Source organism: Trichomycterus rosablanca, chromosome 12, assembly GCF_030014385.1.
Source record: "Trichomycterus rosablanca isolate fTriRos1 chromosome 12, fTriRos1.hap1, whole genome shotgun sequence".
In the NCBI taxonomy this organism is placed as follows: domain Eukaryota; kingdom Metazoa; phylum Chordata; class Actinopteri; order Siluriformes; family Trichomycteridae; genus Trichomycterus; species Trichomycterus rosablanca.
This window is the reverse complement of record NC_085999.1, coordinates 28,410,462-28,435,333: the sequence shown is the minus strand read 5'-3', so window position 1 is coordinate 28,435,333 and position 24,872 is coordinate 28,410,462. Positions and strand designations below refer to the sequence as shown.

Genomic DNA, 24,872 nt, shown 5'->3' with positions numbered 1-24,872 from the left:
ACCAGAGATTTTCAAATGGATTGAGATCCGGACTATTTACAGGCCATGGCATTGACATTATATGTTTTCTTGAAGGAAAGTTTTCACGTCCTTTGCCCTATGGCAAGATGCATTATCATCTTGAAAAATGAAGTCATCATCACCAAACATCCTTTCAACTGATGGGATAAGAAAAGCGTCCAAAATTTCAATGTGGACTTTGGCATTTATTGAAGACCATCTCCCCTGTGCCTTTACCCGACATGCAGGCCCATATCATCAACAACTGTGGAAATTAACATGTTTTCTCTAGGCAGTTATCTTCATAAATTTCATTGGACAGACACCAAACAAAAGTTCCAGCATCATCACCTTGCCCAATGCAGATTCGCGATTCATCACTGAAGATCACTTTTATCCAGTCACCCACAGTCCACGATTGCTTTTCTTTAGCCTACTTTAACCTTGTTCTTTTCTTTTTAGGTGTTAATGATGGCTTTTGTTTGGCTTTTCTGTATGCAAATCCCATTTCTTTTAGGTGATTTCTTACAGTTCAGTCACAGACATTGACTCCACTTTCCGGCCACTTGTTTCTCATTTGTTTTGTTGTGCATTTTCTGTTTTCAAGACATATTGCTTTAAGTTTTCTATCTTGATGCTTTGATGTCTTACTTGGTCTACCAGTATGCTTCCCTTTTACAACCTTCCCATTTTGTTTGTACTTGGTCCAGATTTTAAACACAGCTTACTGGGAACAACCAACATCTTTTGCGACATTCCACAATGATTTATCTTCTTGAAGGAGTTTTATAATCCTCTCATTTGTTTCAACTGACATATCTTGTGTTGGAACCATGATTCATGACAATCTGCTTTGTGCAACAGCTCTCCGAGGTGTGAGCACTCTTTTTAAACTGAAGAATAATTAGCAAATCTAATCTGCTGCAGATGTTTTGTTTTTAAACTGCAAATTACAGAGTGATTCCATAATTTTTTCCTCAGATTTGAGTGATTCCATATTTTTTTCCTCTACTTGATCTAAAAAAAGCAATTGTGACTGACCACAACTATTATATTTGTTTCTTTTTTTTATTGTTTCTTAATGCCAGAAGGTTGACATTTTGAAAAATGATAGTTTTGTGGCATGGCTGTGATTTATTTTTTTTCTACAAAATTAAACAATTGACAGAACATCTTCCAAGAGTGGTGATTCCATAATTTTTGCCAGGGGTTGTATTAAGATATTAAGATCCAAACATAAAAGCCTGTCATAGATTGATAACACAGATGTCTGGACTGTTTGTATATCCACTAAATGGCTATTGACTGTGTTTGCTATGTTTAAAAACAAGGCACAACTACTAACAGTCCTAATGTTCCAAAGATCGATGCTTGCAGTACCATATCAGAGGGGTTGCCAAATTCCTGAACGACCTCAAAGCCATGCAATGCGGTTTTAAATTCAGGACTGATGTGCTGAATGTTCTAAAGAGCAGCAACAAGCCGCTTTGTCTTCGTTTAAAGTGTGTTTTTGTGCTTTTGATTTGTTTCATCCAGCACTTTATTCTATTTGTACAAGCAGTTTGCTTCTCGCTCTGCAATCTGACCCTGGCCTGAACCCCGAGCGCTCGTGAACTTGGCTGGTAAGAACGTGAACGAAGCTTCAAAGGAAATTTAGACGTCTGAGTGGATAAGACAGTAAAGTTGATAAATGCTGGCTGGGGGCATCAATGTCTTTATGCTCTTACACATTTATAGACTGAGATTTCTTTCTTAGATCATAGCCTCTGCAGGCTTGAAAGATACATTAGGTCCCTTTTGAAGCTAGACACGTCAGTGCTTCTATTCACCCAGCAGTTATCCAATTCAAGAGCAGTCATCCATTTTATAGTTTTATTTGTTTTCATTTTACCATCAATTTAGTCGAAGCTGTTTAAATCTGGAGCAGATGTTGCATCTATTATGCATCAGCTAAAAAATGCTTCTGTCAGTATAGATTTCTATATGTATTCTTTCCCCTTAAATTTCCCCTTAGATTTAAGGTATATTTATTTAAAGGAACAAAATAGTGATGCATGGTTGGGTCTTTTCAGTAGGGATGCGTTTTTACAACACTGTAATAGAAATGCATTTTAAGCCTATTATAAAAGAATGTGTTTTCAGTCCTGTTTTATCAAAGGCTACGAAATCATGCTAATGATACGTATATGTAAATTTGTTTGTGTTTCAGCTCATTTCTCATAAATTACCACTGTCAGAGATGCCTGCCCAACTAGAGGTTGAGTAATAATTCCAAACAGGCTAAGTACTTGCACAAACCTTTAAAATCTCTATTCAGAGGTGAAGAAAATAAGTAAATAAATAAAAAAGGATTTATTAGGGCAGACATACCCCCGCACTTAACCCATTTTTTTTTCTGGACGGCTGTTTTATAGCGATTCATCCTCTTATGCTTCCAAACCCAAAACAAGTACCACAAAGTACTTTATATGAATATATATGTATATATTGATATTAATATATCAATATTAGGGAGTCATCAGGACTTTTTTAGCATTAACTATCTGTAATCAAGCCGTCATGAAGAAGTGACTGGCGATTGATCCTCTCAAGGTTTTTTCCCTAAAATATTTGGGGAGTGTTTTTTTATTTTCCTGCCACTGTGGCCCCATCTTGCTCAGCAGCAAGTTTTTTGGTCTTGTATTCTGTAAAGTTGCTTTGACACAATAGATATCCATTGTAAAAAATGCTTAACACTCACTCACTTTCTTAACCGCCTATTCAGTTAGGGTCGGGGGGGAACCTATCCCAGCTTTTCAATGGGCATAAGGCACACAGTATCACCCTGGACGGGGCGCCAGTCCATAGCAGGGCAGACACACACACACACACACACACCCATTCACCTATAGGGCAATAATTCAGTGTCTCCAATTAACCTGCCTGCATGTTTTTGGACTGTGGGAGGAAACCGGAGCTCCCAGAGGAAACCCACGCAGACACGGGGAGAACATGCAAACTCCACACAGAAAGGACCCGGACCGGCCCGCCAGGGAATCGAACCCAGGACCTTCTTGCTGTGAGGCGACAGTGCTACCCACCGAGTCACCGTGCCGTCCTAAGTGCTAGACAAAGAAATTAAATTTAAAATTCATTCAATAATTGTCTGTTGTACCACCGCATTACCTTATTTATGGTCGCAGTGGGTACAATTCACTGGGCAAGAGGTAGGAAACACCCTGGCCAGGTTGCCAGTACATCAAAGGACAAGCGCACACACACACAGCTTGGGCAATTTTAGTAGCTCCAATTGGCCTGACTGCATGTTTTTGCATCTAGTTCCCAAATGAAACCCAAACAGACAGGAGAACATGCAAACTCCACACAGAAAAACCTGCACCATCCAAAGTCAAATTAGTATGACAGCCCTACTGAATACTAAAAAGTGTTTAGTGCTTATATATGCTGATTGAATTGCTCACTGTTTGTTTTGTTTCTATTTAGTAGGTAAAAATGCAAAAAATAGAGTAAAATAGACAGTTGTAGCCTAGAGGTTAAGGTCCTGGTCTTGTATCTAGAAGATCACTGGTTCAAACCCCACCACTGCCAGGTTGCTGCTGTTGGGCCCTTGAGCAAGGCCCCTAACCCTCAATTGCTCAGACTGTATACTGTCACAGTACTGTAAGTCGCTTTTAATAATGGCTGGATGTTACATAATCAAAATTAGCTTATACAAAATGACTGATAAACTCTAGTAAACAATCTCACCTCTGCTCCAGGACGTCACTCTTGTCTGAATTGTCAATAGATAATACAAAGAGGTTGATGAACCAGGTGAGAGAGTACTGGTACATGGGTTCAATGTTGGCCAGGTCAGCAATGGAAAAGAACAGGATGGCAGAGTGGACGGCGATAGGCGTGTAGCCCATGCGGGTTTCGTCGATCTTGCGCTCTGTCACCTCTGCCACAGCCTGCTTCTCTGAGATCTCGTTAGCCAGAACTTTAGAGGAGGAAAGAATCTGGACGGCTGTTTCGTCCTCCAGGATGTTCCCCTTGGATGATGAGAGTACCTCCAGGATCTTGTCCTCAATCTCCTGTAGCTGTCTGCAGTATGAGGAAAGAATTGTACACTGATCAGCCATAACATTAAAACCACCTCTTTGTTTCTACACTCACTGTCCATTTTATCAGCTCTACTTACCATATAGAGGCACTTTGTACTGACTGTAGTCCACCTGTTTCTCTACATACCTTTTTAACCTGCTCACCCTGTTCTTCAATGGTCAGGACCCCCACAGGACCACCACAGAGCAGGTATTATTTAGGTGGTGGATCATTCTCAGCACTGCAGTGACACTGACATGGTGGTGGTGTGTAAGTGTGTGTTGTGCTGGTATGAGTGGATCAGACACAGCAGCGCTGCTGGAGTTTTTAAATACCGTGTCCACTCACTGTCCACTCTATTAGACACTCCTACCTAGTTGGTCCACCTTGTAGATGTAAAGTCAGAGACGATCGCTCATCTATTGCTGCTGTTTGAGTTGGTCACCTTCTAGACCTTCATCAGTGGTCACAGGACGCTGCCCACGGGGCGCTGTTGGCTGGATGTTTTTGGTTGGTGGACTATTCTCAATCCAGCAGTGAAAGTGAGGTGTTTAAAAACTCCAGCAGCATTGCTGTGTCTTATCCACTCATACCAGCACAACACACACTAACACACCACCTGCAGTGCTGAGAATGATCCACCACCCAAGTAATACCTACCCTGTAGTGGTCCTGGGAGAGTCCTGGCCATTGAAGAAAAGCATGAAAGGGGGCTAACAAAGCATGCAGAGAAACAGATGGACTACAGTCAGTAATTGTAGAACTACAAAGTGCTTCTATATGGTAAGTGGAGTTGATAAAATGAACACTGAGTGTAGAAACAAGGAGGTGGTTTTAATGTTATGGCTGATCGGTGTATCTAGAAATAAAACCTATAAGCCAACAAGCGTCCATTGGCATTCTCTCGAATGGAAAAAATGGCAAATATTGGTGCTTTTTTAACATACCTCTTGTTTTCTGCTCCCTGAAGGATAAGGGCTTGCTTCTCCTCTTCTAAATCTGGCCTTTCTCTAGCCACCACTATACCAAGCAGTTGGTCTTGCATACCCTCAGGCGTGATCATAAAGTTCAGAAGTGTAACCTAAGAATCAAGAACAAAACTGAACAACGGATGGGACTACAATAGTTATTATCTTTGTGTTTGGTCTAATGGTTTGATGTAGGGTTATGCAAAATCTGTGGGACACCATCAACAAGGTATACAATGAGGTATCGCTGCTGGTACATGTTATTGTGTACACCCATGTTAACTAATTAATTCCTCATTGTACAGTATTATTTGAGGATTGATGTTGGATTAAGGACAGTGATGCATCTCTAATTTTCACTATTTTTTTTAAATTAGTCTAACAAAAATACACATTAAATAACAAGCACACATGATATAACTGTGTGCTAAAAGGACAGTTACTGTTACTTAGCAACCAGGGTTAGAAGAGCAATATAAGTAAAAAAAAATGTTGTTTATTAGGATTTTAACGTCATGTTTTACACACTTTGGTTACATTCATGACAGACACGGTAGTAACTCGTTACACAAGGTTCATCAGTTCACAAGATTACATCGAACACAGTCATGGACAGTTTTGTATCTCCAATTCACCTCACTTGCATGTCTTTGGACTTTGGGAGGAAACCGGAGCAAACCCATGCAGACACAGGGAGAACATGCAAACTCCACACAGAAAGGACCCGGACCGTTCCACCTGGGAATCGAACCCAGGACCTTCTTGCTGTGAGGCGACAGTGCTACCCACTTAGCCACCGTGCCGCCATAATAATGGTGAATAACCAATCAAATTGCATGTTTGGGATAACTGAACGGCACATATTTGAGTATCTTAAAAAGCGCTATATGAATAAAATGTATTATTATTATTATTATTACTCATAGCCCTCTTTATGGTTTTCTGCCTACTACTTTAACTACTACTTCTGTCTAACCACTTTTGTGGTTGTGCTATAATAACAGTGCTGTTGCTTCTTTGTGTTATTATGGAGAATGTTCTAGTCATGGGGGAAGAAGGAATTATGAATTAAATGATAGAACTCTCATTTTTGTAGCAATGTCTGTTGATGCAGTGGTTGAATAGAGAGCATTGCATATTTCTTAATGGATATTGAAGCTTTTTGTACTAATCTGCTGGTGGAGAGATGCATGCATTAGCTTTAGGTTTATTTAAGGAAGCATGTGTTAGTCTCCAGAGGTCACAAGTGCAATGGGAAATTTGGAATTGTACAAATTATTTAAAAAATAAATAAATGAATACAGTGGTACCTTAAAACTCAAAGTCAGTTGGTTCTGGGAGTGGCGCTGAGTTTAAAAGACGTTGATTTTCAAGGTATTTTTTCCCATAAGGATGTATGGGGAAACCTGTTAATGTGTTCCATGGTCCTGTGGAACTGCATATATTTTAGGCTAATGTAAAATAATGAGGTTCTTTTTGACACTTATACACTGTAAATAACACAAATATAACATAAAAAACACTGAAATACAATAAAAAAAAAGTTAACGTGACTTATTGTACTAAAACAACGAGTGAGGAATTTCATTAGTGGAGAGAACTTACAAGCAGTAATAATTAAGAGAGGTTTAGTGTTTCTATGTCGTTCTTTTAATACATTAAGTCACGTTAAGCTTTTTTTTACGTGAAGCATTTTAGACTCTCTCACAAAAACTGTTTCTTACAATTTCTCAGCTTCCCGAGTTATAACACAAGTTTAGAAGTGAATAAGGAGGAAATCCGGCTAAACACAGATACATGTGGACGCTTTGACGGTTATTCCACACAAATGCAGATTCATCTCATATTCACACTTTGATGATGTTTCACCGCACCGCTCAAAGTTTAAGGGTACAAATTTCTCTACAAAGGCGTCAAGTTTCAAGATTTCGAGTTTAGGGGACGTCGAGTTACAAGGTACCACTGTAGTACAATTTTGAATACAGGGGCAAAAATAGGGGCCTAATATTTGGGAAATAAACCCCTAGAAAGTGTTTGTTTATTAGAACAACCTATCTACCAAGACTACAAAAAGGAAAGTGTAGAATTAATAAAAAACCCAAGAACTCAGGCTGCCCACTTAAAAAATTTAGAGTGAGTTAAACTGATAATCAATGGGGATAAAAAAAAAAAAAGGTGCTTAATTGTTATTTATATAAAGCCTGTCCAATAGCTACCATGGCTAACCGTTTTAAAAACATGCGCTGTGTCCGAAATTGAATACTTCTGTACTGAACAGTACGCGAAAGCAGTATGCGAGAGCGGGTAGTGTGTCTGAATAGCATTCTTTAAACAGTACGCAAAAAGTACCCGGAAGACCTTTTGCATTCGTAGCCATTTTTGAGTAAGCAAACACAGCACACTGCGGTCCGATAATCTATCCCATAATTCAACTGGAGCTGCAAAGGCGTGGGCTTTAACGGTAGTGATGTGACGTCATGCATTATGTGACATTGATAAGATGGCTAGTGTAGTACGTCCAAGGTTGTGTGCATACTGCACAGTTGCGTACTGAAAGAGCGTACTGCTTTACCGGCTGAGCAGTGCACACTGCCTCGAATTTAGTATGTACTGTTTAAGAATGCGATTTTGGACGCAGCCATAGACTTTGTCATTGTCTATTGTCCTGTCATTGTCCTGTCTATTGCACTTTATACTTGTATTGAGCTCATCAGGCTAGCATCTCTCATTCAAGTTCTGCTTCTTCCAAACCATTTTCAGCTGCATTTTTTCTCTCATTGTGATTGCAAGTAATTCATGATGATTTCTGCAAAACATAACACTTAACCAAACGCTACGTACAAGTACGGCAAGTGGAAAATGAAAATGTTGTGAACATTCTGGAAGACATTAACGGAGCATTTAAAACAGTTCCTGGTGCTCATATTGTAGAGGTACAAATGTGGTATTGCAAAATGTGGGAATGCATGTCTGATGTGTGATGCTCTAAAGGCTTATTATCCATGGCAGATGAAGACAGAGACAGCTCGCTGCATGAAATATCTCTGCATCTGTTTGTTCTGGAGAAGCTCATTCATTAGGGGTGCACACACACACACACAACACACACACACTAACAAACTGACACACACCTGTCCCCTGCAGCTGTGGTTGCTGCCTCAAACATGAGCATCTAGTAATTAGGTGAAATAGATCAGTATGATTCAAATGCCTTTCAGAACTACAGCAGTTTCTGATAGACATCCCCCCCATTGACCAGATCATTTCTGTACACTAGCTATTCCATATTTAGTATGCATTCTTTTCAGGTGAGGCATCAGGGCATGAAATTGAATGATATTGTTACAAAGCAGTATACATCAGTCAGTTAAAACCTACATTTTTAACACAACATTACTCATTTCTTACTGACTAACACCGGTTATTCACTTTCTGACTGACTCAGTTCAAACAGTCCTTGAACAGTCATTATCCCTACTGCTGCAGACGTAGACATCCAGTACATAACAGATCAGCAGCATCCTGTTTGAAGCTCCATTACAAACCTTTAAAGTGCATAAAACCATAATCAAAAAGCAAGTCATTAAAAAAAAAACACCTTAACATTGTCATTATTTATGTTTATGTGCATGACAGAGACATCGGCCTGGTCTATCAATATATGTTCCAAAAGGAAACTGACTGTTATACATACACACACACCTCATTTCCAAAAAAAAGTTGGGGCATTTTGTAAAATGCAATAAAATCAAGCATCCTTCATTCAATATTCCCTTGAACCTAATTTCACTGTTTTTCCTGACCAAAATTAATTGTATTTTGTAAATACAGTGGTACCTCTTTGAAACTCAGCACCCTTCCATTAAACTTAACGTGTGTGCAACTGCTGCTTTGTTCAGTGCCTGGCTTGAGCGGTGTGATAAAACGTCATGAGAATATGAGAAGAATCTGCATTTGTGTGGAATAACTTTCAAATCCACTCTGAAAACTCTACATGTATCTGTGTTCAGCTGGATTTTTCCTCCTGTTTCACTTTTAAACTTGTGTTATAGCTCTGGGTTCTGAGAAATTGTAAGAATCAGCTTTTCCGAGACAGTTTAAAACGCTTATCATTAAAAATAATAATGTAACTTAATGTATTAAAAGAACGACAAAGGTAAAGTGCAGGTTTTATTGTATTTTTGACTGATATTTAACTGATATTTATTTTTAATTGTATTTCAGTGTTTTTTTTTTTATTATACCTGTGTTATTTTCAAAAACAACCCCATTTTTAACATTAGCATATGGAATGCATTAACAAGTTTCCCAAACATCCTTATGGGAAAAATACCTTAAAACTCAGTGCCACTCCCAGAACCAACTGATGCTGAGTTTCAATGTAGCACTGTATAGACATATGTACTATGTTTTAATCTTTCCTATTAATAAGACTATTCAATGGTTAATGAACAAGCCAATAAAGCAAATGCTGTTTGATATCAGCTATCCGACAAATTTACATTTACGGCATTTAGCAGACGCTTTTATCCAAAGCATCTTACAATTATCACAATATGCACAATGCAAGCAATTAAGGGTTAAGGGCTTTGCTCAGGGGCCCAGCAGTGACAACTTGGCAATGGTGGGGTTTGAACCGGCAAGCTTATGATTACTACAGTACCTAAACTACCGAGCTACCACTGAGCTACATGTACAAATCATAATACCTCCTTATATTCGTCGTATTTGTTTTTCGTAGCTTTTATTACTTTGTGAGTTCTATTGTTTATACTATTGAATTGATAATAAGGAATGAACAGAAAGGGATGGGCATTTTTTTTAAAAACCATGTGTCAGCAGTTGGGGCATTTTGTAAAATGCAATAAAATCAAGAATCCGTCATTTAATAATCCCCTGAACTTTTAGTTCAGTGTTTTTCCTGAGCACATCAATTGTATTTTGTAAATATAGACAAATTTACTATGTTTTCACCTTTCCTATCAATTCAACTTTTTAATCGTTTATAAGCTGAGAACACTAATTATTGCAGTTATGCAAGTGGAATTTTTGCTCATTCTTGCTTAATACAAGCCTTCATCTGCTCAACAGTCTGTTGTCGCTGTTGTCTGATTCTGCGCTTCATAATGTGCCATATATTTTCAATAGGAGACAGAACTAAACTGCAGGCGGGCCAGTCAAGCACAGGCAGATGGAGGCCTGACATTGTCTTGCTGTAATAACCATGGACTTTGTGGGGAAAGATTTGCCATCAATTTGCCATCATATGTCTCTTTAAACTTTTTTTTCCCCCCTCTTTTTCCCCCCAATTTTTATCCCCCAGTCTAGTCGTGTCCAATTACCCTGAATGCATCCTCTATACTGATTCGACCCTTCACTGCTGACTGAGGATGCCTCTCAACTGACATGCGCCCCCTCCGGTATGCACAGTCAGTACAGACTGCATTTTTCACCTGCACGAGTCGAGTTCATATACCTGACAGGCACTGTGTACGGAGGGCCACACCCCCATCAGCGTTATTCCTCAGCCCTGTGCAGGCGCCATCAGTCAGCCAGCAGGGGCCGCAGTCGCACCAGTTATGAGGACCTATGATCCGACTTTCTTACCCCTAACCCTGAACAACAACCAATCGTTGTTCATACTGCCGCCCAGCCTAGTCGGAGAGGCAGAGCTGAGGTTCGATACGATGTATTCGAAACCCCAACTCTGGTGAGCTAGCGTACTGTACCGCTGCGCCACATGAGCAGCTATGTCTCTTTAAACTTTTATTTATAACTTGTGTAGCACGTGGTTGAGTGACACTTTGATAAACAGTGTTAGATTAGCAGGTAAAATCACACCTTTGTCTCTAGTCTTGTTGTTTATCTGCACTGTGTATTGTATTGTATTATGTTGCATCCTGCTCCTGGAGGAACGTTGTTTCGTTTCAGTATGTACTTGTATATAGCTGAAATGACAATAAAGCGTCACTTGAACTCTTGAACTTGAACTCTTGAAAATTCTGGAAGTCATTGCACTTGATTCAACATTTAGGCAACAATTAAGAACAATGGACTGATTGACACAGAGCCAATATAGCAAGTGCTGTTTTAATTCTTTGTATTTATTTTGTTTTTCATAGCTTTCATATCACTTTGCAAGTTTTATTGTTTATATATTGTATGGAACTGATAATAAGGAATAAACTGAAATATTTGGACCTTTTTCTGCTTTAGAAAGTTCTAATAATAAGATTTTAGTCTTTTAATCTTTAGTCCTTTAGACACACAGTAATATAAAGGTTTAACATTATGTACACAAAGGTTTTAACTACTATCAAAACTACTTTAGACTTTTCACCAACTCTCTGATGTACATGGTGTACATGCTGTCGATATCAGGTACAGACATATGAGCAGACGTATGAGTAATAAGAAGAAATGCAGTAAGCCCCTATGAAAATCTCAAAAAGTGATCCTTTCTCTTTTATCTATCAAATGGCACAAAGGCTAAATGGCACTATCGTAGCCATGAGTTGCTTTCAGCCTTTTGTCTCGAAATCTATGTACATTTTAGCCCTTTCATCAAGATTGAATCAGAGCTATTTTATTTTGGAGTGGATGAGTAAGCACGGAGAGAGCATCCTGTTATATATGTCTGCATGTATATGATGTTTTTGATCAAGAACTTTCTGTTTGTACTTGTCTGTCTATGTTTGAATATCATTCAAACATTGTTCATGTGGACATTTATTTAATACTTTTTGGGGAGCAAATATGTGACGTTAAATTATTCCAAACATGCAATCTGATTGGTTAAAAAAAAATTACACTAAACAGCCACTGAACTGTCCATTTAATCAGCTCCACTTACCAAATAGAAGCACTTTGTAGTTCTACAATTACTAACAGTAGTCTATTTATTTCTCTACATACATTTTTAACCTGCTTTCACCTTGTTCTTCAATAACCCACAGAGCTGGTATTATTTAGGTGGTGGATGATTCTCAGCACTGCAGTGACACTGACATGGTGGTGGTGTGTTAGTGTGTGTTGTGCTGGTATGAGTGGATCAGACACAGCAGCGCTGCTGGAGTTTTTAAACACCATGTCCACTTGTAGATGTAAAGTCAGAGACGATCGCTCATCTAAATAAAAACAATGACTAATAGACTGAGAGACAGTTTTTACAACAGGGCCATAGCTCTGTTAAACACAAACATGTGACACATCATGTGTCATTCAACGGGTATTGTGCAATTGCAATTTCATTCACTTTAATGGGACATGTGCAACTTATAATTTAAAAATTTAATTGGACATTTATTGGACATGTGCAATAGCTTCTTTTGCTGCTTCGGTTTTGTTTAAGTGCTTTTTTTATATTTATATTTGTATATACTAGTACTATTGTTTGCTGTGGTTTTTTTTTTTTTCCTTGCACCGAGAGGGGGGGGTTGTATTTCAATTTCGTTGTATAAGTGTACAAGTACAATGTGCAATGACAATAAAGGATTCGTATTCGTATTCGTATTCGTATTCGTATCTATTGCTGCTGTTTGAGTTGGTCATCTTCTAGACCTTCATCAGTGGTCACAGGACACTGCCCATGGGATGCTGTTGGCTGGACATATTTTTGATTGGTGGACTATTCTTAGTCCAGCAGTGACAGTGAGGTGTTGAAAAACTCCAGCAGCGCTGCTGTGTCTGATCCACTCATACCAGCACAACACACACTGACACACCACCACCATGTCAGTGTCACTGCAGTGCTGAGAATGACCCACCACCTAAATAATACCTGCTCTGTGGTGGTCCTGTTGGGGTCTTGACCATTGAAGAACAGCATGAAAAGGGGTTAACAAAGCATGCAGAGAAACAGACAGTAATTGTAGAACTAAGTGGAGCTGATAAAATGGACAGTAAGTGTAGAAACAAGAAGGTGGTTTTAATATTATGGCTGATCGGTGTATATCGCTCTGCTAACCCTGGTTGCTAAGTAACAGTAAGAGTTTTTGAGCTAACAGTTATATCATGTGTGCATGTTGCCGAAGCTTTACCTCTGTAGTTATTATTATGGGCTTTTTAACATGTTCTTCTCTCACACTGTTTAACACAGAACCACTAAACCCTAAATGACTCTAAATGATGACGAAGATCCTATAGCTCAGTGGTGTGCTTTAGCTTTTTGTGATTAAATTCACTTTAACTGATTAAGTCACCAATTTTACGTAACACTTCATCAAATGCATTCTCTACTGTAGGAATTAACGCCTAGAGCTTCACCATTCTAATTATTATAATAAACACTTTCTTCTCGCACATCATTTGACTTAGAACTGCTAAATTCTAAATGACTGTATGTCTTTTAGCCCTCAGGTTTGTTAGTGATATTTAAAGTAATAAAATTTTTGCCAATTTTGTAAAAATAGAGCTGCATTTTTCTATTTATAATTATTATGTGCTTGTGCATTTTTAGGAATACAACTGACCAATTTCGCTTAACCCTTTGTCAAACCCTGCATAGAAATGCATTCCTATAGTTTTGCCACTCTATCTATTCTTCTTCTTGTTCTTATTATTATATATACACTGATCACCCGTAACATTAAAACCACCTCCTTGTTTCTACACTCGCTGCCTATTTTATCAGCTTCACTTACCATATAGAAGCATTTTGTAGTTCTACAATTACTGAATGTAGTCCATCTGTTTCTCTGCATGCTTCCTTTCATGTTGTTCTTCAATGGTCAAGACTTTCCCAAGACCACTACAGAGTAGGTATTACTTGGGTGGTGGATCATTCTTAGCACTGCAGTGACACTGTTGTGCTGGTATGAGTGGATCAGACACAGCATCGCTGATGGAGTTTTTAAACACCTCACTGTCACTGCTGGACTGAGAATAGTCCACCAACCAAAAATATCCAGCCAACAGCACCCCGTGGGCAGCGTCCTGTGACCACTGATGAAGGTCTAGAAGTTGACCAACTCAAACAGCAGCAATAGATGAGCGATCGTCTCTGACTTTACATCTACAAGGTGGACCAACTAGGTAGGAGTGTCTAACAGAGTGGACAGTGAGTGGACACCACCACCATGTCAGTGTCACTGCAGTGCTGAGAATGATCCACCACCTAAATAATACCTGCTCTGTGGTGGTCCTGTGGGGGTCCTGACCATTGAAGAACAGGGTGAAAGCAGGTTAAAAAAGCATACCGAGAAACAGACGGACTACAGTCAGTAATTGTAGAACTACAAAGTGCTTCTATATGGTAAGTGGAGCTGATAAAATGGACAGTGGGTGTAGAAACAAGGAGGTGGTTTTAATGTTAAGGCTGATCGGTGTATACTACCATTCTAAAAACTTTCTTCTCCCACTCTGTTTGGTGTAATACGTTTAATAAAATTAATAAATGTTTTTGTTTAACATGTCTGTGAACAGTGTACAAAAGCTCTTAGGTTATGGGGTTAGGTTACAGTTAGAAGTAGCTACAGAAATACCCAAGCCTTACCTTAACCGAAGTTTCTGGGAGATAGTGCGGGTTACGTAGTTTGGTTGTGATGTAAAAGCGGAAATCTGGTGCGTACTCTATGGTGGAATCTCCTAATCGGATACACAAACTCCCACCTTGCTTAAACGTCTGCTTTAGAAGCAAGGGTTCCAGAATAGGGTCCAATTCCTCACCAACATTTTCTAATAGCACTGAAGAAGAAACAGTATGCCGGTAAAGATGGAACTGTGTATGAGATTCAGTCTTTTATAAATATGCAAAAAAATCAAGTTACATTCTGGGAGGGAGAATGTGATCTAAACAACTTAGTGTCAGAAATGCTGGTTTAAGCATGTCAGAACCAGCTGATCTAGAAAAGTACACAGATAAACATCCAGTGAGCGGCAGATCTGTGAGCAGAAAGGCATTGTTAATTAGAAAAACAGAGATCAATGGTAATGCTGGATTGAGCTACAGAGTCCTGTATATATTAAATATAAGAGTTTTTTTTTTACTATGCTAAGCTCTAGTTCTCAACAACAGTAATTGTTTTCTCAGCTTGAATTAACAATATACGCATTAATTAAAGATAGATTTCACAAATATGGTTTGTTATGCAGTGTAAACTTTGGTCGAACTGAATGTAAATATTAGTAGAGTGCATTGTCCTATAGGTGAATGGGTGTGTGTATGTGTGTGTGTGTATATGTGTGTCTGCCCTGCGATGGACTGGCGCCCCGTCCAGGGTGTTACTGTGTGCCTTGTGCCCATTGAAAAGCTGGGATAGGCTCCAGCAACCCCCCGCGACCCTAATTGGATAAGCGGTTAAGAAAGTGAGTAAGTGAGGGAGTGCTTGTTTGTGTCATTTTAGGGATGGTGGTAGCCTAGTGGATAGAGCATTGGGCTATCAACTGAAAGGTTGAGATTTCGAGTCCCAGTTGGGCCCTTGAGCAAGGCCCTTAACCTGTCTGCTTCAGGGGCGCCGTACAATGGCTGACCCTGCGCTCTGACCCCAGCTTCCAAACTGGGATATGCAAAGAAAGAATTTTGTTAAACTGTGGATGTATATATGACTAATAAAGCTATTCCATTTATTTAACTTATTCTAGTTAATTACATTTTTATTAGGGTGTTCATGTTCTATTGCTTTAATATACTGTATAAGTTTTGAAATAACATACATTGTGTATTTTGCATAGTTATTCTAGACCGCTTTATTCTAAGATCCTGTTGGTTTTTTTTAATTCACATTCTTTTTATCTCCGTTTCTCATGCCAAGTGAAGTTCAAGGTGTGCAAAACCCCTATTTATTTTCCGGCAAACGACTGACAAAAGGGACGATAGCTCTAACAACACCTATTTACTCAAAAGCCATACGTTCAAACACAATGCTGCTGAGGTGGGAATTGAAGCGCCAGATCTCATCATCGGGGCTAAAAACACTGCATACTCGGAGAAGCGTTCAAATGCAAACACAGCCATCAGGCCCACTCTGTCTTCTCTGTTTTTTTCCGCCACTTTCCTCTCAGGGAAAGGACTGTCAAACAAGAAAGACAATCACAAAGTCAGATTGGGTTTCACGCCCACCTTTGGGCCACCCCTGAAGATCTTGTGGGCAAAAATTATGCAGAGACGCCGCTTTCAGGTAGTGTGCATTGTAGAAATAAGCAGTCACCCTGAGGGCTGACTATTTATTGTTCACTCATTCCAGCTCACGCTTTGATTTTGGTTCAGGTTTCCTGGTGAATAGAGACCCCTGGAGAACGGGTGAGGTATTGCACCTGGGTGGAACTATGGGTGAGTTTGTTTGACCAAAAAAATAAGAAGGATTGAATTGAACGAGGTTCAGTTATTGCACACTGGTTGCTCATTGCAAGGATAGGAAAGAACAGTCATTTTAAATACCTGTTTAATGCATCACATGCAGATGATTCAGCAGTCGTGAATTCAGATGATTCAGCAGTCGTGGGTCATGGGTTGTATTAAGGCAGGAAAGTGAGCAGGAATACAGGGACTGGTGTAACAACAACCACTTACAACCCAACATCTCAAAAACTAAAGAGATGGTGGTGGACTTCAGAGGGAAGAGGAAGGATCCAGAGCCAGTTAACATTCAGGCAACGGAGGTTGAACTTACAGCTACAGGTACCTGGACAACAAGCTGGACTGGTCCAGACACATGGAGACTGTGTACAAAAAGGGGCAGAGCAGACTGTACTTTTTAAGAAGGCTAAGATCTTTTAACATCAGCCGGCCCCTTTCGTGCACCTTCTATCAGTCTGTGGTGGCCAGTGCTCTTTTCCTTGGAGTGGTTGGCTGGGGTGAGAGTGCTCGAACAGAATTAACAAACTTATCAAGAAGGCCAGCTGCATAGTTGGATCTAAACAGGACTCAGTTCAGCAGATAGCAGAGTTAAGAATGCTCACGAAGCTTAACTTGATAATCACAAACCATTCACACCCACTTCATGCCCTGGAGGTGTTTCGACAAAGCACCTTCAGTCACAGACTGATTCCACCTGGTGGACTGAACGCTACAGGAAATCTTTCCTAACAACTCTAATTAGAATTTTCAATCATTCATAATAATTTATAATAAATACATACCATTATTGTTTACGTGTATATAGAGATTTTTGTATTTTTTTTTTCTTTAGCTTGTTTTTTATACTTGCCAGTGAATGTTATATGTATATAACAAGTTGTTTTTGTCTGATGTGAGCTGCCGTAACAAAGAAATTTCCTGCAAAGGATCAATAAAGTATCTGTCTATCAATATTTTAATTATGATAACTATTGAAGAAAAAAAGGCTAATTTACCTGGCGTGCCAAACTGAATGCAGTTCTCCAGTGTTCTCACAAAGTCAGCATCACTCAGTTTGATCACATGTAAACTGTTCGCCTTCTCCATGTTCTTTATCCACTTGTTGGCCTGTCCCTGTGGGTCAATCATCAGAGGCCATCTCCTCGCATTCCTACAAAGAGAGAAGCCAGATAAATGCTCTGTTTTTAATAAATACACTTTGAACCTTGGCTTATAATTGCTGGTCTCTTTAATTGCTAGAAAACTTATTAAAAAGTTGCAAATGGGCGCTCAGGTGGCGCAGCGGTAAAAACACGCGCTGCAACCAGAGCTGGATCTCGAAAGTGCGTCGTTTCGAATCCAGCTCTGCCTTCACCGGTCGAGGCTTGGCGGATGTATGAACAACGATCGGCCTGTTGTTCAGGTGGGGGGGGGGGCGGGATTTGAGACCGGAGGGGATACTCTCTCAGGACTGGGGCGGTTGCGCCCTCTGCCGGCTGGCTGGTGGCGCCTGCATGGAGACGGGAGGGGGTGCGGCGGAGTGTGTGATCCTCCGTGCACGGTGCTCTGCCGCGCTGCACTCTTCAAGTGTGGGTGATAAGACGGTCGATTGGCTGTGCACGTGTCGGAGGAGGCGTGGAACGGCCTCGTCAGCCCCAATCAGGAGCAGGGACCGGCATTAGTGAGAGGATGATTGATGGGATGAAATTGGACGCGCTAAATTTATTTAAAAAAATTTTTTTAAAAAGAAATAGTTGCAAATGTTTGGGCTCTGACTGAAAAATAGGCGTAGCAGTAGGAGTAACATGTCATGAGCATTAAAGACACATGCATGAGTGGAATATTTGAGCAACTCTTAAAGGAAAGTCATGTTTCAGAAAATAAAATAAAAAAACAGCCAATTATTTCATATATACTTATTTATGAGCGTTTGGGTGGCCCCTACCACCGCTGAGATCCGGGTTCGAATCTAAGCAGTGCTATCAGCTTGCCGGTCATCAACACAATGATTGGCTATGTCTAGTCAGAACAGTCGAAGCTCTCCGATGAATTGGCATCCTTTTCAGGGTTTAACTGTCAAGCGGTTGATGGAAATGAACAAATTTCTATTTTGCATTTTTACCCCATTTTTCTCCACATTTAGCGTAGTCAATCTGCTGCAGGGGACCCCTAGTGGTGCCCAAGGAGGGGGTGACTTGACTGACACACACTCCGTCCGATGTGTGTGCAGTCTACTGATCAGTTCTTATACACCCACACATCAGTGGATTTGCGTGTGAAGCTGGCTTCATGCACGGAGAGCCACGCCCCGACCTCTGTGCTTCTCCACCGCTGAGCAGGCCCCCCGGGTAACCAGGTTCCTTTCACAGCCCCACCCCTTCGGTTAAATCAGGTCCTTTTCCACCCTAGCAGACCAGAGGCCAATTTGTCTGCAGCAGCGCCTAGCCGACCAGTAGTAGTGGCAAGACTCGAACCTGGGAGTTCAGAATCTTGGCGCTGGTGTGTTAAGAGACTTATCAAGCTGCGCCACCTCAAAAAATAATAATGGGTGGAGCAGCGGGATATTCTGATAGATAGATAGATAGATAGATAGATAGATAGATAGATAGATAGATAGATAGATAGATAGATAGATAGATAGACAGACAGACAGACAGACAGACAGACAGACAGGCAGACAGACAGATAAATAGACAGACACACTAGCACCAAGTTTCTGAACTCCTCGGGTTCGAAACTCGGTGTTGCCTCCGGTCGGCTGGGCGCCATCTAGCAGGCATAATTGGCAGTGCCTGCAGCAGATACTAACTGGCCACCATATCTGCAGGTTGAGGGCCGGACTATGTGTGGGTGGGTGGGTCTTCATACGCTGTGTAAGGAATCTGCTTGGCGGAAGAGACGCCTGTGCAGAATGCAGGGGCGAGAAGAGGAGGGCTGTGCACGTGTCGGAAGAGGCGTGTACAGCGACGTGCTCTCCTCGGATGCAATCTGGTATCTCTCAGCAGCGGAAGACAAAATTGAGTGCGCTAAATCGGGAGGAAAATGGGGAGAAAATGCATTTAAAATTAAATAAATAATAAGAAGAATTGAAAGAACTGGTATAAACCAAGCAGTAAGAAAGGCCAAAATTGAGTGAGAAATTAGATGAAGACATTGAAAGTCTTTCATATGAATTTATTCATATGAAATTTTAGAGATTTAAGAAACATGCATGGTACAATTAAACACCACTTACATGTACGGAATCCTCAACCTGGTCTCATGATTGCAAATGTAGGAACAACATGTAGATTGGTCAATTTAGAGAGAGGGGTGATGATAATGGTTGTAGTTTTTTTTACCCCAAATAAATGAGACACGTAAATGATATAAATGGAACAAAGACTTGCGGTTTGGAACTAAAAGTGATAAACATTGATTTGCAATAATTAATTAATGTTAAAGCTCAATGTTCACTCACTCACTCACTCACTCACTTTCTTAACCACTTATCCAATCAGGGTGCTGGAGCCTATCCCAGCTTTTCAATGGGCGCAAGGCACACAGTAACACCCTGGACAGGGCACCAGTCCATCGCAGGGCAGACACACATACACACACACACACACACATATATCCACCTATAGGGCAATTCAGTGTCTCCAATTAACCTGACTGCATGTTTTTGGACCGTGGGAGGACACCGGAGCTCCCGGAGGAAACCCACGCAGACACGGGGAGAACATGCAAACTCCACACAGAAAGGACCCGGACCGGCCCGCCTGGGGATCGAACCCAGGACCTTCTTGCTGTGAGGCGACAGTGCTAACCACAGAGCCGCCCAGAAGCATTTCAGAGAATTATAAATGATAAAGATTTTAAAATAAATAACAAGCCATTGGTCGTTTTTTTTACTGAACAGTCTCACTGCAGAACAGATATTTAGTCTGTATTGTGTCTATTGTTGGGACATAGAGGCTGTTATTGCATTTTTCTTATTGATGGTTTTCTTGTTTAGCGTCTGCCTTCCATTTAAAGCATGTTTCTTTATTCAAAGCCTAATCAACTTTCCAATATTACACATTTCTAGAAAAGTGTTGTCTGTTTTTTTGACTCTCATTGCTGAGGCATCGAAACAGCTCTTTATTGCTTCCCAAGAATACCACCAGCTATTGCTCTGTCAAAGCTAGTATAGAAAAAACCAGACTGGTAAATGCTGTATCACTGTGAGAACCAATATCCTCTTATTTTAAAGACCGATTATTTAGAAAAACATTTTACACACCGTAAAAAAAATCCTGGAAAAAAGGAAGTTATTATAGAATATACACTCACACTCATTTTATCAGCTCCACTTACCACATAGAAGCACTTTGAAGTTTTGACAATTACTGACTGTAGTCTATCTGTTTCTCTACATACTTTTTTAACCTGCTTTCACCCTGTTCTTCAATGGTCAGGACCACAGGACCACCACAGAGCAGGTATTATTTAGGTGGTGGATGATTCTCAGCACTGCAGTGACACTGACATGGTGGTGGTGTGTTAGTGTGTGTTGTGCTGGTATGAGTGGATCAGACACAGCAGCACTGCTTGAGTTTTTAAATACTCACTGTCCACTCTATTAGACAGTCCTACCTAGTTGGTCCACCTTGTAGATGTAAAGTCAGAGACGATCGCTCATCTATTGCTGCTGTTTGAGTTGGTCATCTTCTAGACCTTCATCAGTGGTCACAGGACGCTGCCCATGGGGCAATAATTTTTGGTTGGTGGACTATTCTCAGTCCAGCAGTGACAGTGAAGTGTTTAAAAACTCATACCAGGACAACACACACTAACACACCACCACCATGTCAGTGTCACTGCAGTGCTGAGAATGATCCACCACTTAAATAATACCTGCTCTGTGGTGGTCCTGTGGGGGTCCTGACCATTGAAGAAGAGGGTGAAAGCAGGCTAAAAAAAAGTATGCAACTGTAGAACTACAAAGTGCTTCTATATGGACAGTGAGTGTAGAAACAAGGAGGTGGTTTTAATGGTATGGTGGATCAGTGTATAGAATAAGTTATGCTGTGTGTAGGTGGGAAGAATCTCTTTAACTTGTTCTTGTAGGCTAAATAACTGCATTTATATCAGCCGCAGCGTTAAACTAATAATTAATCTCACTTACAGAACAGGCATTTATACAGCGATGATACGTTACTGCTGAGGGCCAATACAACCTTAAGGGTCATTTGTTTTCATGCTTTACAATATGTTTTACATAATGCATGATGATGAATCGCGTGAAGGATGGGCGGATTAGGTAAGAGAAAATCCCAGCCGTGATGTTATTCACAATAGCTTGCAACCTTGAGTGCATTATTACTTTTACACAACCGTTCCACAAAGTACAGAACAAAGAAATCAAAAACACAATATTGTTCGATATTCCTGTCTTCAATATGAACATTCTTCACCAGCAATGTAGTTCCACAGGTTGCTTATTGCTGTGCATTAAAATAAATGAATGTAGTGGATCAGCGTGTGATGAGTTAGTCAGGGGTGCTGGAGTAGTAAACAGTACACCATATGCCATTGCTGCATCATTGTCTGTATATTTTATGTATAGTTGGTATATTGTGTGGTAAATTAGTTGGTATATTATACCAATTAATTCACTTTTAGACATTTTTACTGGTGCTCCTGTATCATTCAGAATCAGCGAGGTGCAGTTTTCCCAGTCGGACACTTGGCATTTCCCAAATTACAAGACCACTTAAATGGAGCGTATGTCTATTACTAAACTGCAATCACTTTCTTGTTGACATGAGTGTCACTGATTGAAGCAAAATGTTGGTTTTGAGAAACAACATTCACGGGTTCTAACTAGTAGGAGTATGTGAAGTATAATATAATAAACACCAATCAGACATAACATTATGACCACCTTCCTAATATTGTGTTGGTCCCCCTTTTGCTGACAAAACAGCCCTGACCCTTCAAGACATGGAGTTTGACACCTTTCTATCAGAACCAGCATTATTTTCTTCAGCAATCTGAGCTACGGTAGCTCGTCTGTTGGATCGGACCACACGGGCCAGCCTTCGCTCCCCACGTGCATCAGTGAGCCTTGGCCGCCCATGACCCTGTCGCCGGTTTATCACTGTTCCTTCCTTGGCCCACTTTTGATACATAGTGACCACTGCAGACTGGAATCACCCCACAAGAGCTGCAGTTTTGGAGATGCTCCGACCCAGTCGTCTATAGCCATCACAATTTGGCCCTTGTCAAACTCGCTTAAATCCTTACGCTTGCCCATTTCTCCTGCTACTAACACATCAACTTTGAGAATAAAATGTTCACTTGCTGCCTGATATATCCCACCCACTAACAGGTGCCATGATGAAGAGATAATCAGTGTTATTCACTTCACCTGTCAGTGGTCATAATGTTATGCCTGGTCGGTGTTATGTATATATATCAATCACCATTCACTTTATCAGCATTCAGAGCTGCTACACAGTCAATGGTATTGCTAGTGTCATCATTATGTTGCTAATGCACATGACACCTTATTTGAAAACTGGAAGCCTTCTACTACTACCTTATATTTCTCATTTGCACATACACACACATTTCATGCCTGTCCATATGTACAAATAAAGCTCCACTGCTTTGTATATATCTATTCTATTTCCTAAGAAGGTCAGGTGGACAACTGGCAGTTCCCAAATTACAAGACTGCTTGAATTCAGTTTATGTCCATTACTAAACTGCAATCATTATCGTGTTAACATACAGTAAGTGTCACTGATTGAAACGAAATGTTGGCTTTGGCTTTGAGAAACAACATATAAGGGTCCTAACCAGTAAGGGTCAAACGTGGTCACAGTGGTAGCATAGTTGGTAGAGCTTTGGGCTATTAATCAAAAGATTGAGATTTTGAATCGCAGCTCTGCCATGCAGCCACTGTTGGGTTCTTGAGCAAGGCCCTTATCCCTACTGGTTCCAGGGGCACCGTACAATGGCTGACCCTGCGCTCTGACCCCAGCATCCAAACGAGCTGGGATATGCAAAAGAAAAAATATTTCCTTACACTGTACAACTGTGTACAGTGGGGGAAATAAGTATTTGATCCCCTGCTGATTTTGTAAGTTTACCCCCTTACAAAGACTTGAACAGTCTATAATTTTTATGGAAGGTTTATTTTAACAGAGAGAGACAGAATATCAACAAAAAATCCAGAAAAAAAACATTAAATAAAAGTTATAAATTAATTTGTATTTAATTAAGGGAAATAAGTATTTGATCCCCTACCAACCAGCAAGAATTCTGACCCCCACAGACCGGTTATGTGCCCATGAGGCACACAAATTAGTCCTGTCCCTGTATAAAAGACTCCTGTCACAGAATCAGTTTCTTCCGTTCAAATCTCTCGACCACCATGGGCAAGACCAAAGAGCTATCAAAGGACGTCAGGGACAAGATTGTAGACCTGCACAAGGCTGGAATGGGGTACAAGACCATCAGCAAGAAGCTTGGTGAGAAAGAGACCACTGTTGGTGCGATCATTCGAAAATGGAAGAAATACAAGATCACAGTCCATCACCCTCACTCTGGAGCTCCATGCAAGATCTCACCTGGTGGGGTAAGAATGATTCTGAGAAAGGTGAGGTCAGTCCAGAATTACACGGGAGGAGCTTGTCAATGATCTCAAGTGTCATTCTATTCTAAAGTATTAGCTGCTTAAAGTGGACTTCAGATGAAGCAGGGCATAGTCTTGGACCTCAGACTAAACGACTACACCATACTGCAATTATATAAACAGTTAATTTTTTTGTTTGAAAGTTGATTACTTACGAGATCATGATGGCATTATCAATGGAGAAGCTGTCTGAAGGAAGGCCAGCGATCGTCCAGCTTCTGATTTTTACCGGCTCTCCCAAAGAGTGCATCAGGGACACGTTCTTAGAGCAGGGGATTGCTCTGGCCTTACATAGCTCGATCCATTCATCTGTAGCCCGCTACACACACACACACACACACACACACACACACTCAACTCAACTCAAACTCAAAGGTAGGTTTATTGGCATGACCAAATATGGACAGTCATATTGCCAAAGCTTAGTTACGTATTTAGGAAATATAATTAAAACAAAATAATCACAATAAAATATACAATATATAAAATGTTACAAATACACATATTAAAGATTTAGAAAAACAGTGCATGTGTTAATAACAATTAAAAATAACAGTGACAGTAATAATACTAAATTTAAGCAGTAATAAGAACAAGCGCGTGTGTGTGTTTGTTTGTTTATTAGGATTTTAACGTCATGTTTTACACTTTGGTTACATTCATGACAAAAACGGTAGTTACTCATTACACAAGGTCCATCAGTTCACAAGTTTTAACGTCAAACACAGTCATGGACAATTTTGTATCTCCAGTGCACCTCACTTGCATGTCTTTGGACTGTGGGAGGAAACTGGAGCACCAGGAGGAAACCCACACAGACACATTGAGAACATGCAAACTCAACACAGAAAGGACCTGGACCGCCCCACCTGGGGATCGA

General features: G+C 40.4%; 1 protein-coding gene across 1 annotated transcript in view; it reads right to left on the bottom strand.

Annotated features, from left to right (window-relative positions):
• dnah7 (dynein, axonemal, heavy chain 7) overlaps window positions 1-24,872 on the bottom strand; it is a 190,681-nt gene that overhangs the window by 35,465 nt on the left and 130,344 nt on the right. Inside the window, exons 47-51 of the mRNA XM_063005568.1 lie at window positions 24,148-24,311; window positions 17,343-17,497; window positions 14,545-14,735; window positions 5,031-5,164; window positions 3,748-4,083 (exon numbers count right to left, since the gene is read on the bottom strand). Of these exons, the coding sequence (XP_062861638.1) occupies window positions 3,748-4,083; window positions 5,031-5,164; window positions 14,545-14,735; window positions 17,343-17,497; window positions 24,148-24,311 (980 nt within the window). The remainder of the gene's footprint in view (window positions 1-3,747; window positions 4,084-5,030; window positions 5,165-14,544; window positions 14,736-17,342; window positions 17,498-24,147; window positions 24,312-24,872) is intronic.